Below are 18,405 nucleotides of genomic sequence, written 5' to 3'. Positions count from 1 at the left end.
GGCAGCCAAATTCTGAGGCGGGCGGGCCCAGGAGGAGGAGCCTGAGGTGGGTGGAGCCTGGAGCAACCAGAGGTCTGAAGAGGGCGGAACCCCGGTGGGTGGGGCCAAGAGTAGGCGGAGCCCGGAGCCCGAGCGTAGTGGAGGAGGTCGGGACTGCGGGCCGACGCCCACCTTACGGGGGCGGGGCCTGCGTCCCCTTTCCCAGTGTGCGCTGCGCCGCTGGGTCTCCCGCGCGCTTTTTTTTTTTTGTAACCTGTCCCGCTGCAGCCGAGTAAGTGGACGCTTACGAAGTTGGGTGTGACCTTTTCTCAGCCCCCTCATAGTTAGATGCTTGAACTCCCTCAGAAAAGCCGAGATTTTTTTTTCTCACTGCTCCGTAGAAGGAAATTGTGTGTTGAAAATTGCCCAGGTCGGAGAAGAACAGGTTGGAGGGACTAATGCACAGAAACGCGCAGAAAGAAACTGCAGGCAAATCGGGGTGGGTCGCCTCGGGCCTGTCCCTGCCTGGCGTTGCAGAGGGTGCTGCTGACCTCAGTCAGTCTACGCAGTGCCCATTCTAGCAGCAGACTCCAGAAAACCGTTTTCTGAAAAACTGGGACACACCCAAGCGCTCTCCCGAAGCTGCACACTACAGACAGAGACGTGAATTCTGGGTGCATCGTTACTGTGGAATTGTTCTGGAAGCAAAAGTGATAATAGTCAAAGAAGTTTCCGCTCCCGGGAGAGAATATGACACTGGGTGCGAAGTTGACTTAAGTTTGCCTTCGAAAAGAAAACGCCTGTGAGAAAAAAAAGTTTATGAGGATTCTTCTTATTTGAGAACATTCAAGTATCTGTTGGATGTTTTGAGGGAAAGCTAAGCTACGTTTCTGCTTCTGACCCTTCCATTTACAGCTTTAGTACCTCCGGCAAGTTCTCTAACATTTCCATGCCTCAGTTTCTTTACAAAAACTCAAAAAAGTATGAATAGAATAGACCTTTTCATGAATACTGGCTACTTGAGGTGGGTGGGTGGGCGCATTGTTGGGAGTTAGGTAGTTTGGCGCGTTCCCAAACAATTGCTTTTTCTAACGTCCTCTCAGTAACTGAGAAGAGCTTAGTTCATTAAGGCCAATAACTCAGAAAGCCTGAAGAACACTGACTTGAGTCGATTGATAGGATAGTGAATGGAAACTTTCCCCATTTTTCGTATTCCTCAGTACATTCCAGAGGAATCCAAAGACAGAATTATCTCAGGTGAAGATGTACTCGGAATGTTACTGAAGGCTTCACAGTCTCTAGTTTTTTTTCTCATAATTTTTTTATTGATTCTTTGGGAATTTCATTTCATGCATCCCAATCCCATTCATTTCCCAATCCTTCCATGTCTACCCTCCACCCCTGTAGCCTTCCCCACCCTAATCAAATTCAAAATAAAATAAAAACAGTTTGCTCCCCCGTCTTTCCCACCTCTCCATCATACATTTTTTTTGTCGCAGTGGCCTTGGGAGCTGAGGTGTGTCACACAGCATACCCTTTGCCCAAACAGCTTTGCTTGCAAATGTTCACGGCAGTGAGTTGAACCAAGAGGTCTGGTTCAAAGCCAGTACACCATCAATACTGGACCCTCATTGAAACGTCTCTCAGATATCCTGTTGTTGCCCCAAGTCATGGAGATCCTGCAGCTATGGTTCGGCAGGACCAATCCCTTCATGCACTCTAGCAGGTCATAGATGGGGTAGATGTTAGGGTGGGCCAACTCAAAAGCCCTGGATGTGGGCATGGGTGATAATAGCTGGGTTGGTCATCCAGGCCTCCACCGAAAGTCATGTGGATGCCTGGGGTCAGGGCCATACATCTGAAGCCACTTTGGTGCCGGAGGACTATTTTGCCACCAGGGCCATACAAATCTGAGTGGTTTGCACTGCCATCCGGGGTCATGCTGACTTCTGGGCCCAAGCTGCCGCTGAGGGTCCATGGCCCTACTGCAGATGGGGGTCTGTGTTGAGGTCCGTGGCCCATGATACCACCAAAGGCCGTGCTGATGCCCGCAGTCTGCACCCACCTGAGGCCATGTTGATGTCCAAGGACCATGCTGCTGCTGGGGCCATACTAGTCCGAGTGGCCTGTACTACCACCGGAGGCCATGGTTACATCTGGGCAGGCTCTATTTTGAAATGACTGTAGTAAACAGATCTCTTGACTGTGCTTCCAGAACCTGTTGAGTCAAAATATCAACACCTACTGGCCGTTCAGCATCAAAGGGTGAAACCGTTTAGAGATAGAGACCACCAACAAAGCATCTTCAAATCAGAAGACATGCTTTTTAAGACCTTGGGTTTCATTCAGTGTTGCTTGAGCAGCTCACGGATTTCTGTAGGAAGAGGTGTCTTGCCACTAAAGCCCTGGTACCAAAAGGGGGCAGTTGTGTCTGTGTATTCCAGTAACACCTCAGTTAGTACTGCCATAAATTCCTTCTATATTGATAAAGTTCAACAAAACGCTTAGCCTTGTAATCAGAGCAAAGGTCGGAATTTGCAACCCAAGTTCGCATACTTTTTAAAATTATCATTTCATGATTAACCTTATGAATAATGTTGTGTGTTGAAGAGTATATTATAATGTTTGATGGGATAATTGCATTTTTAGGGCAATCTTTTTGGTCACAAGACTCTCTCAATATTAATTTTCTCCTTTCCTTCTTTGCCAATAAAAGAGAAAAAAAACAGCCTGAAGGTCGATTCATCTATCCCTATGGAAGTCTACATTATACATTAACAAAATGCACTTTTAAAAATACTCTCCAGTGGATATCAAATCATAGTCTAAATAAATATGTGTGTGCATATATATGTGTATAAAACTTTGTAAAACTGAGCCTAAAATATGCTGTTCATATTATCATTAAGTAAGAAAATTAGATTCTGTCTGCTATATGGACAGGTGGTTCTGTGCTTCATGAGCTGTTAGGAGCAAACTCTGTAAAGGGAAAAGTCCCTCAAAAACATGATGTTCTAAACTGGAAATTAACTGCTTAAAAAGATGGGCTGGGCAGCGGTGGTGCACGCCTTTAATCCCAGCACTGAGGAGGCAGAGCCAGGCGGATCTCTGTGAGTTTGATGCCAGCCTGGTCTACAGAGCAAGATCTAGGACAGGCACCAAAACTACACAGAGAAACCCTGTCTTGGAAAACCAAGAAAAAAAAAAAGATGGAAGAACATATATATAAAAGTGTCATAATAACCCGTTATTTTATGCAATTAATATACACTAATGAGTTATTTTTAAAGATGGAGGGATTAAAACAGACTCTTCTATTTTAGGTTCATAATTAAAAATGTCCTTATAATATCTTAGTTTTACATGTTGCGTTGTCTCTGCCTTGTTGTAGAGTAGGTACAGTAAATAGAAGTATGAACCATTCTTTTCCCAGTCCATTGGAAATCCACTTGTTTTTAGATGCTTGGATGGCATATTCATTGATGGAAATGACCAAGTAATACCATGAATTATATTCAAGTAATTAATATCCATATCTGAATTCATTATCAGATGTAGAGGCGCATTTGTCCTAAGGATTATGGCATAACCATTTATACTTTAAATAAAAATCCATTTAGATGGCTGCTGTGTGGCAATGTAGCTGCTTGATTGGTAGACAGAAACTTTTTGGAAAGAAATCGCACTTGCAGGGTTCATTTTGTGCTTTTGGATTCCACTTTAATACACAGAACACTCTTAGCTCATGTTTTCAACTCTGGGAGTTCAGCGCTGGGAGAGACCGACTTAGCCTTTAAGAATGAGTGATGGTACAGGGTTAACATTCAGAAATTCACAATCCACTGACTAGAGGACAGTATGTCAATGATTGTTCAGACAGTAAGCTGGCATGATGAGGCTTTTGACAGGAGGTACAACAATGGCTAATTCTTCTTCACCATGTGACTGAGTACAAAGGCAATTGAATAACAGTACTTAAGCTGCTGTAACTTTGAGAAGAGATGACTTTTGATCATTAGTGTTTTAGAGTTGTTAAATGATTCCAGAGTATTTTATTGGTGTTGTAGCATAACCTAACGAACTCAACACTAGACTAGTATACCCTTTCTGCTGATAAGTTTGGGAGTCGTCCGTTTATTGGCTTGACTTTCCCACAAGTAAAACCCTGACCCTCTGGAAATAGGCCTGGCTCCTTCATTTAACCAAATGACTGTCTGGCACCCTTAGTTCCTGATATTTCAAAAGTAAACTATCAAGTTGAGCATGATGGTGCGTGGTTATTATTCTATCACTGGAAATAATCACTGAAGCAGGAGGGCCACGAGTTCAAGGTTAACATGGGCTGCGTAAGAAGACCCTGTCTCAAACAAACAAGGGAAAACATCTGTGTTTATTACATAGGTTTATGTATAATCTAAACACATGTACTACTTTAAATTTTTACTTTCCTCCATATTAGTAATATTCTGAGTGTGTTCCATTCGTTAAGCATCATAATTCAATAGTGTTTTTTACTCTCACCCTGTGTTGTGACTTTTTCTCCAAAATGATGCGCCTCTTCCTAGACAGAGCCGCTAATGTGTTATTAGGAATTTGATATGTCTGCAGTTTGCCCTGTAAAACTGAAGCAAATCTCCCAAACATGCCTACAGCTGCGACAAAGTCAGTCTTTACAATCAGCGTGTTCTGTCTTCTATGTTAGACTACATTTGAAAACTAAGATTTCTAAGAAAGATCTTTATAGAATTAGGAGCAAGTTTTTCTTTTTAGTAAAAATTGATGGACAGGGAGGTGGGTCAGTGGCAGAGCACTTGCTTGGTATGTTCAAGACCCTGGGCTTTGTTGTTGCTTTTTTTGTTTTTGTTTGTTTTTTTCAAGACAGGGTTTTCCCACGTAGTCCTGGCTATCCTGGAACTCGCTTTGTAGACGAGGCTGTCCTTGAACTCAGAGATCTGCCCACCTCTGCCTCCTGAGTGCTAGGACTAAAATAGTGCGCTACCACCACCCAGACTGTTAAATAATTGATTCCCAGGATTGTTAAAGTAAAAATCCATAAGGAACATAACACCATATTTCTTTAATATAGGTTTATCTGAAAATAAAGACTTTTGCTTTCTAAGATCATTCTGCTTATTAGGAACCATTTTTCCATGTGGACAATATTTGTCAATAAGTGATTCTATTATTTTTTTTCCTTTCCACAAAATCTTCAGGTAATTGTTTGTTATACTGTGGTTGTTTTTGAAAGAGGGCCTTACTTTGTAGCCCAGGCTGGCCTTGAGATCTCCCTGTCTTCCCCTCCTGAGTGCTAGAACTACATACTACTCAGCTCAGAAGACATATACTTTATATCATTTCACTGAGTTGCTAAAGAACTTTATGGGGGTGGTACACCTATTAAAATACCCTTTTAAGGTGAATATTTTAAAACCTGGATTGTTGGGGTTAGAGAAATGGCTGAGCAGTTAAGAGCACTTGTTACTCTTACAGAGGACCTGGTATGGTGCATGTCTGTAGTCCTAGCACTTATAAAGTAGAGGTCGGAAGATAAGGAGTTCAAGATCACCCTCAGCTGCATAGACATTCAAGACCAGTCAGGGCTATATGATAACACTGTCTCAGAAAAATCCAAATACCAACAATACTAAATTCATTATCTTTGGGTCCTGAATGTGTCTGCGTGCTTAACAATGAAGTGTTCTGATCGTATGCTCTCCACAGTGATACCATGAGAATTATATATTATATATAATAATGGTGTCTTGTGTCTAGAAAAATGGTGTTTTTAAACATCCCAATTAATTTTAAATGTTTGTCTTTTGAAATATGATCCACATATTAATAAATGTTAAGCTATAATCTGTTTAAAATAATTAAAAATCCTTTTTGTTTTTTGTGATTCCAGTTTTGGGAACCATAGAGATGTTTTCAAAGGTGTGGTGGGTGGTCTAAACTGACTGAGTTGTTGTGGTCTTTGAAAAGGTTCTATGATAGACCCCCTCTAGAATACCTCCTTGAGGGAAAGGAGCTGTTTCCTCACGGAACTGAGGAGCTGTACCACCGTTTAGGAATCTGCACAGAGGCGGCGGCACATCGATAAACTCCACGCTGGTTACAAATGCCAGCTGGTACTTGAACACTTCCCTTTGCCCTTTTCGTTTTCAGTCCATTTCAATGTGGTGTTCTTGTTGCACTTAGGGACATCAAGCAAGGACAGGAGCTTTTGTCAAACTACGGCATGGTTATCAGCTAACTTGATGAATTAAAAATTAGGTTTTCTAAGTAGCTATTGTGTTCATTCTAAATGCTTGGTTGGTTGTTTGCTAATCACTTCTGTGAGTTCCACCTGCAGAGAAAAAGCTTTTAGACTTAACTGGACTTTTTGTATTTGTTGTTATATTTATGCCCCAATTTCAAGGTATAAGCTACTTGCTTCATAATTTCAAATTTATGATACAATTGCAATTTCTAATCGGTTTTCATAATAGTTTATTAAACAGGGTTTCTCTGTGTAGCTTTGGAGCCTATCCTAGAACTCACTCTGTAGCCCAGGCTGGCCTCAAACTCACAGAGATCCGCCTGCCTCTGCCTCCCGAGTGCTGGGATTAAAGGTGTGCGCCACCACCGCCCGGCCGCATTAGCGATTCTTAAGGTTTGGGCTGATTGGCAGTTATGTGTCACCCAGTGCATTTGACATGGGTGGAAGGAACCAAACTAGTCCCCGGAAGAGCAGGAAAATGCTCTTCACTACTGAGCTCTATCTCCAGCCCCAGTAATTCTTACAGTACTGTTGGTGTGTACAGGCCTCTGTTGCCATGAGTAAATCAATGTCCGTGTATAGTTTGTAAACTGTTCATGGGGTCGTCCTCCTCCTTCCTCTATCTACATCAAGGGTGGGGGGGTGATAAAAAGGAGTGTAAGAGCTTCTTTTAATGTAGAAATACCGTTAAGAGACAAGGTTGGTGGCAGGATGCCTAGTCCTATCTCCTGTTTCTGTGGAGAAGGCTTCCGTTGGTAATGCTCCGAATCTTCCTGTGCCCACTGGAGACAAGTGACTTTAGTGAGTGAGGCACCTGTGGCTCACACCCTCCAGTTCTCTGTGGACTCTGTGCAGACACCAGTCCAGGTGTTGACAAATGACCGCACTTAGAGGTGAAGTACTATACTGTCAAGCCAGCCCAGCCGCACTCAGTCCTGAAGACCTCTGTGCCAGATTTACTTTTTTTTTTTTTTTTTTTGGTTTTTTTTTTTCGAGACAGGGTTTCTTTGTGTAGCTTTGCGCCTTTCCTGGAACTCGCTTTGGAGACCAGGCTGGCCTCGAACTCACAAGAGATCCGCCTACCTCTGCCTCCCGAGTGCTGGGATTAAAGGCGTGTGCCACCGCCCTGCGCCAGTTTTACTCTTAATGGTTTCTTTGACTCCTGCTTCATCTCACTTCCCAGCTTGGCTAGGATGACATCATTTGCCTAGTCCCTCCCCCCTGAGGGAAACCGTAGGCTCAGATATTGACCACTGTCACAGCTACGTCGTTACTAACTTGGTTTGCCTGTTTACTGCAATTTTAGTAGCTTCCTAATTGACTTATCTCTTTCCACTCTTGCCCCTTACAGACTGTATCTCCAAGGGGCTGGTTTTTCGAGATAGTTTCTCCGTGTATGTAATTTACAAATCGTTCCAACTGGATATAGGTCATCATCCTCTGACCTCTATTCACTGAACATTTCTACACCGGGGGTGATAAAAAGGAGAGCTAGAAATTGTTTTGGTGTGGGAATACTATTAAAGACAAGGTTGGTGGCAGGGACACATGTTCCTGTTTTTTATTTCTGTGGAGAGGGTGTCCTGCATGTATTGGAACTAGGTCTGTAGACTTGGCTAACCTCAAAACTCAGAGATCTCTCTGCCTCTGCCTCTGCAGTACCGGGATTAAAAGTGTGTGCCAACACACCCAGCAGCCAAAGGTATTTTAACTTCTTGACACATGCTTACTTAAAACCCTGGAGAAAATAAGGACTACTTCACATAGGTGATCTGGCTGTGACTTCAGATCACCATTGCTCACTCAAGGCACACCCCTGCAGCCACCTCTTGACTGTGCCTCAGTTTCTCTACCTGCAGAGACCTCGCCCCAGATCACCTAGGAGCCTGTCCTCTCACTGAGGCTTGACTAATGAACCTTTAACCCCTTCCCGCATCTGACAGCCCTAATCTATGTCCCCCTTTTCTCTACAGCATGAAGACTCACGTTTATGTTACAGTCCAACTAGGAATGAATACAGGAAGTCAGGAAGTCATTTGGGCCATCAAGTCCCTAGAAGTCACTAGAGATTTTTCTGCTTCCACAGGCTTCTCCCTTCCCCCAAAGCCTGAAGTACCGTGCAGCTCTCCCATGGTACTTAGCTGTATTTAGAATACTCATGGAGCTACTTTAACACAGATCTGTCATGGGAAGGCACTGTGGTGTTTGGAATGGAGGGGTGTGGTTTTTCTAGACAAGCAATGAAAACGAAAGGGTTAATGGCTTTCCTCTTTTTACCTTGCTCTGTGTAAACTCTGGATATCATGTACAGTTTGGAACTATTAAAATATTGGAACTGAGAATGCTGGGATCTTTGGCTTGAAAAGATGAAGGCTTGGGAAAGCTATGACCAGAGGCAATTGGATTATGAAAATTATAAATAAGAGTAATATCACAAATACCAGCCCATTAAATCGTGATGTCTCATCGTATTTCAGTTCTGTCTTCCCAAAACACAGTTGGCTAGGACTGCTTGAACAGATATCCAGTAAATGCCTGCTTAACTAAATGAAAATCCTTACTTCAAGAATTTTTAGAATTATTATAGATCAAAAACTAGTAGAGAGGATTTAAGAAAACTATTTTGTCTCTCAAGCTGAATTAGCTACATATCTGAGTATAGCTTAAGATTGGCTTTAAATTTTTTGGTAAATAGTCACACAAACCAGGAAAAACAGATTTCCAGATTTTTATTTCTGGAACTGTACACCAGGTATTAAAGTACAACAAATACAAAATAATGCTCAAAAAATCAGTGTTTATGTACAAATATTAAAATCAATGCAACAATAGCAACTTCCTCTTGAACATTGGATACTAAAACTTGTTCTGATTGTCACTAATTTATCTCATACTCACAGGGTACTTATTTCAAACTGGGACAATTGGAATCACTGGTCATCTAAGAGGAATATTAATATCTACCATATTTAACAATAAAACTAATAGTTTCCCTCCTTTTAGTGAAAAAATTAGGAACTTTTTAAAAAACATAGTAATGTCAATATTTTATAAATTATTTCAATTTCCATTCGTAGACAATGTGCTTTGAAACTCTGGGCAAACAATCTCCTTGGTGGTTGGGTTTGTTAGTTTACATTCAAAGTTGAAATATTTACTAGACTTTGGTTAAATTAAATAGTACTACTACTCTATTAGGTCTGATGTTCTCAAATATTTATGACCTTCAATTTTAAAAATTAAAAAGGAAACGATTGCACAATTCTTTGACCTAATTGTACAGACTTTAGTATTTTTTAAACAGTATTCTACATCCTTCAAGTAAATTCAGCAGTTGACCGGGACAAGAGGAAAACTAAACATTTAGAAAGCTAGCATGAGCGAGGCGAAGCACAACTAACAAAAGTAAGTATTGCTCTAGTCACAGCACCAGGTACACTTCTGAATGAGTCCGCGTCCTCTCCAGTTCCCTGTACACAAAGGATGGATCAGCCGACACTGCAGCTGCTCACCATGAATTTTTGGTTTGTTCATATGAAAATATTGCGGCAAATGAAAAACAACAAAGAATTTATCACAGTTTGCTATAAGAATTGTGCTTAATGGGTGATAATAAAGGCATTGTTTTTTCTTCATACAATTACAAATCAGGTTCTTTTATGCCTTCAAATTCAATTCTTTTAATAAACAGTAACAAATTCTCTGTTAAGATGTTTAAATGGAGACAAAAAAAAAATAAGTCCAGCTGTTGAAAGAAAATTCAATAAATAGCTATTTTACATGGATAAAGTCATAGTGGTACAATTTATGAATGTCACATCAAGCATGCACAAAAATGGTATTATACATGGCAGGAGTCGTCAGAAAATATTGAATTAGATCTAAAAAGATATGAAGAATTTACTTTACACATATATACAAAAATCTTGCAAATTATTGCCTCATTTTAACAAGGAATTAAAAGTAAACGTTACCAGCTAGGTAGCACTCTCTAAGAGGCTAAAATCAGGTTAGCATTTAAAAATCTGTTAAGCTAGCTGGAATTTATTTTTCTCTCATATCATTTTCTGGATTTTGGTCAAAAATCTATTTAAATAACTAAAGTGTCCATTCAACTTGCTGATAATCAAAACTCTAGATAAGAAACACTGTTTCCATCTTGTATCAAGACCCCAGCAATGCATAGATAAACTGGATATATTACTGCATCAGCTAATGAGAATGGGCATCTTCATTAAGTGCAACTGGTACTAGCATTCAGTCATCTTTGTGTAAATTATTTATACAGACCAGCCACTGTAAACCCAGAGTGAAAATTAAAGTTATGCAATGGAAGAGTATGCCCAGTATCCTCCTACATCAAAGAAAGTATACTAAGGGAACAAAAGAAATAAGGTTCAAAGTTTAGCACAACACAGCAATAAGAAGCTAACCACTTGGATAAAATATCAGAAAGCAACATAGAGCCCAGGCTACCCATTATTTACTGTGTGCATACAGGAATACTAGATTTTAGATGTATAAGTTAGAGACTGATTTTAAGTTATTAATTTAACTACCCTTTGTCCTCTGTGCTAAACTAAAATTTTATAGTCAATGTGCTACTGCATAAACACTTCAAAGCAATCTTCATTAAAATGCTGCAAAGAAAAACAATACACATCATCCAAAACCAAGGATGTCATTGCAGTTCACAGTTTGTATAATAAATACCCTCCCGCTCATCACTAAGACCACTACATCCTATCTAGTCAGCAGCACAACCTTGAAGCGACTCATACTTGCAAACAGCAACACAGTCAAATGGTAAGGTTTTCTGCAAAGCAACAAAACTAGTAACAAAATCAAAAATTTTAATTAAGACGGTGCAAAAAGTAATTGCTTTAACTGTACTATAAAAGCAAAGCTTATTATATCCTAATACTGTATTGTATAGTTTGATTCACCTTAAAACTTAAAGGAGCATATCTAATAAAGCAAAAATGGTCAAAGCTTATGACAATGGCTTCTTATTCACGTTTGGAATAAAAGTAAAATTGCATTTGAGATGCATGTGAACGTCTGTCACTTTTTAAAACTTAAAAGTGGTAACGTACCATTCTGTTTCAGACAGAAACTCACATTTTTTTCTTGCCAACTATTCAAGCTAACCAAATAGCTTAAATATCCTTCAAGGTTCTGCATTATGCATACCATCTAGAAGTCTCTCTAAGCATTAACACTTGGAACTGCAGTGCTCCAAACTTAAGAGGTGTTCCAAACGTAAACTACCAAGTGGAACTTCCTGGGCTTCGTAGACTGTGCTTCTGCAAGTCAATGGCCTCAGAATACACTAAATTATCAGTGACCAGTATGATTTTTAATATTACAATCTTGACAATGGTGGACAAAACCCCATATGAACACCACATCTTCAAATGCCAAATTTGTAGTCAAATAAAGAAAAGAAAAAAAAAAAGAAAGAAAGAAAGAAAAGAAAAAAAAAAGAAAGAGAAAATTACACAGAAGTCTCCCGGCAGTAAAATGACCAATTCTGTGTAAGGTAGCCCTCGTCTAGAATTTTGAAACAGGATCCAAGCAAGAGTCTTCATCATTCGCACGCAGTTCTTCGTGCTGGCTTCCAGACAGATGGTCTTGCTGCTTTGTAAACTGAAGTGCTCTAGTTGAGTAACATGAGAGAAGTTTCCATTTTTAAAAAATCCTTGCATGTTTGTGCAGTTTAAAGAAACCTACCCCTGCTTTATCACCAAAGAAAATAAAACCAAAAAAATGCTACATTGAGCAGGGATTGGGGTTGGTACCTGTAAACATTATTATTCCACTGCATCCGTTACGGCAAAAGGAATTTACACGAAGAGGGGCCACAGATCAGTTCAGAACATCTGTGCTGGTTTTGACTGGTGGCCTCTGTCTACAGGTTTTAAACTGGGAGTGAGGGCAAGGGACAGAAGAGGAGGAGGAAGTGGAGAGGTATGAAGGGATGAGGGAGAGAAGCAGAGCTTAAAGCTGCACCACAGAGTTCAATCCTAGTTCCCAACTCTGCTGATCATAGTTCATTTCCACATTTCTGGATTGAAAAATGAAAATACTCTTGATAAATCAAGATATAGTTCTATACATACTGACATCACTGATGTCATAGTGAAAAGGTTCAAACTTCCAGTGAAAGACTAGGCAAACCTGATAGCTCCCCTCAAGTTTACTGGGGCCGCACACCCACTGTCTCGGGGCTCCTCATTACATCACTCCGAATGAAGGGCAGCGTGCTGATGCAGAGTGTGGGCACTGATGAATCCATTGGTCTCATTGGCAGACAAACTGCCAAAGTCAGCCACAGAGACAGCCATTTTGGCACTGGTGATGTGATGTGTATGATTTTCAAAGTCTACACCCAAATTATTTACAGAAACCTCATTCATAAAGGATTCAGGGACAGCAATGCCCATTTTCAATCTCTTTGCTGGTCTTTCCGATTCTTCGCTGCACATAGGGTTTAGATCTGAGTGATAAAATCCAGTCTCAAATAAATTAAAACAATCACTTTCACCATTGCTGGGCAGGGTGAGTAACTCTTCCGTTACAACAGGCACATGATTGACTTGTCCACGGGGTGTGTTTCCCAGTGGAGGAAAGCTATCATCCAGACAGTTCACATCTGTGGGGTTGCAGACAGTTGCTACACTGTTGGTCAAAGCTAAAAAGAAATGGAAAGTGGTTTCAGTGAGTGATCACTTGAGGTGCAGCACAGAGAAAGGGCTGTAGCAGGCTGCACACAACCATCTCCCTTTACCTGTCAAGTCACTGGCAGTGAAAGAGCTGAGAATGTTCAGCTGCTGATCAGGAATGGGCTCAGGCCGGTTAGAAGTTAAGGCTGAAGAATTTACTGTACCTCCTAGAGACTCTGTTTCATCTACGAGACGATCCATATAGTCCCTGAAACACACACCAGTCATCGTGACTATGCATCAGAGTTAAAAACAGCAATCACTACTCAAGTCAAGTCCATTATACTTACGTAACTCCAGGGTGATGGTTATAGCGTTTCTTTCCAAATTTTGTCTGTTGAGCAAAGTAATCGTAGCGTTCTGATTTCTTCCACATGTAGTAGAAGGCCACACATTCAGCAACGGTTCTAGATCTCACCTAGTGAAGAAAAGCAGACGTTACAAACTGATGCTCCCATTTTTAACAAGACTCCCCAACAAAAAAGCTTCAATCCATAGGTCTTTTCTATCACAATTATTATTAGAATTATAAAATTTTAAATATGTCTATCAGTGACATATCTTTACATGTAATAAGGAGACAGATTTCAAAAGCACAGGTTGCTCAAAAATCAAACAAAATATACACCCACAAACTATTGTATGTGTTTACTGAAAATCCTCAAACAACTGTCATTGAACTCTCACTTCGACCGACTGCTGTTGAGTTTGACCAACCTCCAAGGATGGGTCCACGAATGCTTTCCCTTGGGACCTACTAGTTCCACAAATGATGGGCAGGGAAACTAGGGAGAAAAACACCGCCTCCCCAGGTTAGTTAAAGGCTCCATAAAAAAGAGGTTAGGAAGCCCTGACAAAGGAGCCACCACCCTCCAGCATCTGGACATGGTTTCCAATCATTCACTACTAACTAAAGGCAGGGCTTTTCTGCTCCACTGGCTCTTTGCTCCAACAGGCTTAACAACTTTTAAAAGTCAAATAGTTGGCTCCATACCCAAACCTCAGTCCTTCAAATCATCACTTAACTACCACAAGTAAGTGTCTGGCTATACAGACAAACCTCTTTATCTTTATTCAATAAACACTCTCTTCCCTGATTGATCAGTGCCCCCAATAAAGACATCTCAAGAGTCTCTATCCTGATTCCAGAGGGAGCTGTAATCTAAAGTCACTAATAGAGGGCCAGTCTGGCCCATATAGTGAATGCCAGGCCAGCCAGGGGTATATAGTGAACCCCCGTCTCAAAAGAGAGAGAAAGAAAATTAGTATGATAGTGGGGTGTTCAGGTAGAGAAGGCAAACACATTATTAAAAGAGCATAGCGCTATAAGCACAGATATACAACCAACTGATCTTTGACCAAGGAGTAAGGCAGTTCAATGGGGTAAGGAAAGATAGTCTTTTATACAAATGGCACTAGAACAAACAAAAACCAAACAAATGTATCTAGACACAGACCTTGTATCTTAAGTATGTAATAGTTCTGAGTCATACAAAAATTGAGCTAAAGGGTACAGACTTCCCACATACTTGCTGCTGCTCCAAACATGCACAGCTTCCCACTGTCAGTGTCCCAGGCTAGAATGGGACACTTGCTGAATGTGATATGCCTCCATTGATATGTCTATCATTGCTACCCAGCATCCAGAGTTTCCATCAGGACTCATGCATGACTCCTTTATAGTATCACACTGGGCAGGCTCACTGCCTTAGGTCCTCTGTACCCACGTACCCTCCTTCCTGCCTAACCTCTCCAATCTACGAGCAGCTCTGACCTTTCCAGTGTCCAACTGTTGAATTCTTAGAATGCACGTAGCCTTTTCGGATTACTTTTTCATTTAGTATTAAATATTTAAACTATTCCCTGTGTTTTTTGTTATTTGCTAACTATTTTTTTGTGCTAAGTGATAACCTGTTGTCTAGACTGTCACTAGTTTATGGATTTATCTCTAAGGAGATACTGATTCCCAGTCTGGCAATATAATGAAAGCTAATTAAATCTACTCTGAACATTTGTATGCATGTTTCTCCTTGAACATGAAGTTTTCAACCCATTTGGATAAATACAAGGAGTAGGACTGCTAACTCATTTAGCAAACGTTCAGATTATCAGAGACTTGCAGTTATCCACAGCAGCTGTCCCATTCTGCAGCCACACTAGCAACCAATGGGACTTGCTGCTGCTGTACTTCCCTGCCTGCACTGGACAGATTTGTAGTCGCTTTTAGTAATAATCAATCACTCTCTCTGAATCAGTCTCTCTCTCTCCTCCCTCACCCTCTCCTTGTTTTTTAGAAACGGCAGTTCTCAACAATCAATCAAAATATATGAGGAGACCGCAAACATCAGAACAGCTTGGAAGAAAGTGAGAGTCAAGGAGACACATGGAAGGCTTCCTGAAAAATATACTGAATCCCTGTCGTGTGAATTGAATTTGGTAACTGTGGCATCTGTAAGCACATTCCAATCATGTTTAGAATAATATTAGAAATATTATTAGCAGGGAACATTAACAAATTGCTCACTTTTCGTTAATTAAACAACTTGAATCATTGCTTATATCCATTGTAACTAGTAAGTAATTTATCTATTAATTTACCTTATTTTTCTGTATAAGATGAAAATCTTTTCCATAAAGCATGAGTGCATGTTCAAAACTTCGGCATTCTTCTTCTGTCCACGCTGTCATTCCTTCTAAAAAGAAAAGGGAAGAACTCAATCAGCTTCCAAACTCTTCCATGTGCATCACTGATTTATCTTCACTCTGCGTTCCCTGGGAAAGGCCAGAAACTCAACTCTTCTCTCCCCCACACATTCTGAATCTAGGGTATTTCAGATAACATCACCCAACTATACACACTAGTCATTTAGAATATAAAAATACTGGGCTAGAGAGAGAACTCAGCAGTTAAGAGTGTACTGTTCTTCTAGGGGACCCAAGTTTGATTCCTAGCATCTACATCAAGCAGCTCACCATAGCCTCGAGGGGATCTGATGCCCTCTTCTGAACTCTGTGGGTACCTCCACTCAAAGGCACATACCACACACAGACACATATATCTACATAATTAAAATAGTAAAAATACATCTTAAAAAAACAAAGCAGCTGGGTGGTGGTGGCGCATGCCTTTAATCCCAGCACTCGGGAGGCAGAGGCAGGCGAATTTTTGGGTGTTTGAGGCCATCGTGGCCTACAAAGCAAGTTCCAGGGAAGGCGCAAAGCTACACAGAGAAACCCTGTCTCGGAAAAAAAAAAAAAAAAAAAAAAGAAAGAAAAGAAAAAGAAACAAACAAAAAAACAAAGCAACAACAAAACCCCCACTTTCTGTTCTCTGCACTGTGGGACAAGGATTTAATGGTGTTTTAAACTATTTTTAAACACTGTGTGTGCACATGTGCATGAAGACTCATATGGAAGCCAGAGGCCAACCATGACTGTCTCTTCAGGACCTAGCTACCCTGTTTTATTGAGACATGGTCTCTCCCTAACCTGGGGTTTGCTGATTAGGCAAGGCTTGCTGCCAGCAAGACCCAAGAACCAACCTAGGTTTGCCTCCCAGCACCAGGACTACAAGCACACACCATCACAGCTTTCCACGTGGACTCTGGCTCTTTACCAACTGAGCTGCTGCCCCAGCCCCAACAAACACGTTTTTAAGTGGAGTAAAAATGACTATCATCTTTCTGGAGTAAAATGAAATAACTATTTTGGTTTAACATAAAAAATAAGTTCTTTAATTCAAGAATAATCCATATATATTTATTTCAAGTCAGTATGTGAATGCTGGGGAAATATAAAGAGAATTAATCCATGCTTTCCAAATCCCATTAAAATTTCTAGCAGATGCTAACGCTGGCAGATTGGAACTCTAGTTAGGGCAGGAAGGCCTTCACAAGGTTATAGTTGAGGCTTGGGATTATTCATTATTCTCCTTTATTTCTGAATTGACTCACTCACTGATACTGTGGACCAGATCCTCAAAGCCATTAAGAGCAGTAGACAAAAAAAGTGAAAAATATTTTGAACTAAGGCAAAAAACTGGTGTTTAAAGACTGAGAGTTTTGACAGCTTAAAATAATCCTTTCAAAGATGCATCTTCCACAAGAAGTATTGCAATATACTCTCTCAACCTACAAATTTCAATATACATTTCCAGCCTACACATTTCCCATGCCATGTATAAAACATCACTAAGTATTATTTTCACTCTACATACACTTAATGGCAGCCGCAGTACATGTAATCCATTTAGATACAGATGGAAGACATGCAAGGAGCAGCCATGTTCCTTAACACTCATAAACAGACTGGAAATGCTATACAAAACCACCACATGATCACTATAACTATGTTTCCTTCAGAAATCTCCATGGACTATACTGTCCATCTTTTTTCTTTTTCTCATTTATCTGTGTTTGTGTATCCATGTGTAGGGAGGTCAGAGGACAATTTGCGGGAGTTATTTCTCTCTTCCCACCATGTGGGTCCTAGGAATTGAACTCAGGTCATCAGGCTTGGCAGCAAGCGCCTTTAACCTGCTGAGCTATCTCGCCAGCCCTCTTTTTCCCCCTTAATCTCCATTTTATTTTCTGATTTAAACAAAAACCAAAATAATATTCCCAATATTTTAAAATGAACCATAAATTCATTCTTTTTAATTACTTTGCTATATTGTCACTTATGGGGTCTATTTTGTTCTGTAACTATTTCTACAATTTCAATTTGAAAATGAGCACAGATTTCACAACAATGTCACAGGACTGCTCTACCCTTCACAATACATCACCTATCCTGATCCTTAGGTGGACAGTCCTTGCCATCTCTCTTTTTAATCCCCGTGTTTCTCACCTTGAGATGCCTTTCCATTACAGCAGTATCTTTCAATTGCTTCCTTTATGTTGTGGTTACACTTGAGAAGTTCATATAATGCCTAAGAGAACAAGAGGGAAAGAAAAAAAAATTCAACACACACTGCAACAGTTCATATCTAAGAGCATTTTAAGGAATAGGTATCTATCTTATAGGAGAGTCTTGACAAACATTCTAAAATGCTTTCAAATGTCATGACAAGCTGGGCATGGTGGCATATGTCTTTAATGCCAGCACTTGGGAGACAGAGAAGGCAGATCTTAATGAGTTTGAGGCCAGCCTGCTCTACAGAGTGAGTTCCAAGACAGCCAGGGCTATGTAGGGACCCTGCCTCAAACAAACAAACAAACAAACAAACAAAGTCACGACATATGAGCATGCTTGCCTAGGCATTTAGTCTATATAACCATTCTGCACACTGACTCTAGTATCTCATGTGCTTGTTCACTCATGTTTATGTGAGTATCTATGTATTACATGTGGTGGATGCAGAAACACAAACCATCCGTGCACCCGTACGGACCAGAGGCTGATTTCAGGTTATCTTCTTGGATTACGCTCCACATTATTTTT

General features: G+C 40.5%; 2 protein-coding genes across 2 annotated transcripts in view; one reads left to right on the top strand and one right to left on the bottom strand.

Moving 5' to 3' along the window:
* The first annotated feature begins 133 nt into the window (after positions 1–133).
* Setd9 (SET domain containing 9) lies at positions 134–4,646 on the top strand. The gene is given in 7 exon segments (XM_052743769.1): positions 134–1,280; positions 2,144–2,171; positions 2,174–2,481; positions 3,389–3,498; positions 3,722–3,765; positions 3,768–3,802; positions 3,804–4,646. Coding segments are annotated over 7 exon segments (708 nt in total). The 5' UTR covers positions 134–1,166; the 3' UTR covers positions 3,873–4,646.
* Positions 4,647–8,952: 4,306 nt separating this feature from the next.
* Positions 8,953–18,405, bottom strand: part of Mier3 (MIER family member 3) — a 28,060-nt gene continuing 18,607 nt past the window's right edge. Inside the window, exons 9-13 of the mRNA XM_052743283.1 lie at positions 17,812–17,893; positions 15,562–15,656; positions 13,254–13,381; positions 13,029–13,171; positions 8,953–12,932 (exon numbers count right to left, since the gene is read on the bottom strand). Coding sequence (XP_052599243.1) covers positions 12,481–12,932; positions 13,029–13,171; positions 13,254–13,381; positions 15,562–15,656; positions 17,812–17,893 — 900 coding nt within the window. The 3' untranslated portion in view covers positions 8,953–12,480. The remainder of the gene's footprint in view (positions 12,933–13,028; positions 13,172–13,253; positions 13,382–15,561; positions 15,657–17,811; positions 17,894–18,405) is intronic.

The sequence above is a fragment of the Peromyscus californicus genome, unplaced genomic scaffold, assembly GCF_007827085.1.
Source record: "Peromyscus californicus insignis strain IS unplaced genomic scaffold, ASM782708v3 Scaffold_18__1_contigs__length_77618521, whole genome shotgun sequence".
NCBI classification, from domain to species: Eukaryota; Metazoa; Chordata; class Mammalia; order Rodentia; family Cricetidae; genus Peromyscus; species Peromyscus californicus.
This window is presented reverse-complemented; position numbering and strand designations above follow the sequence as displayed.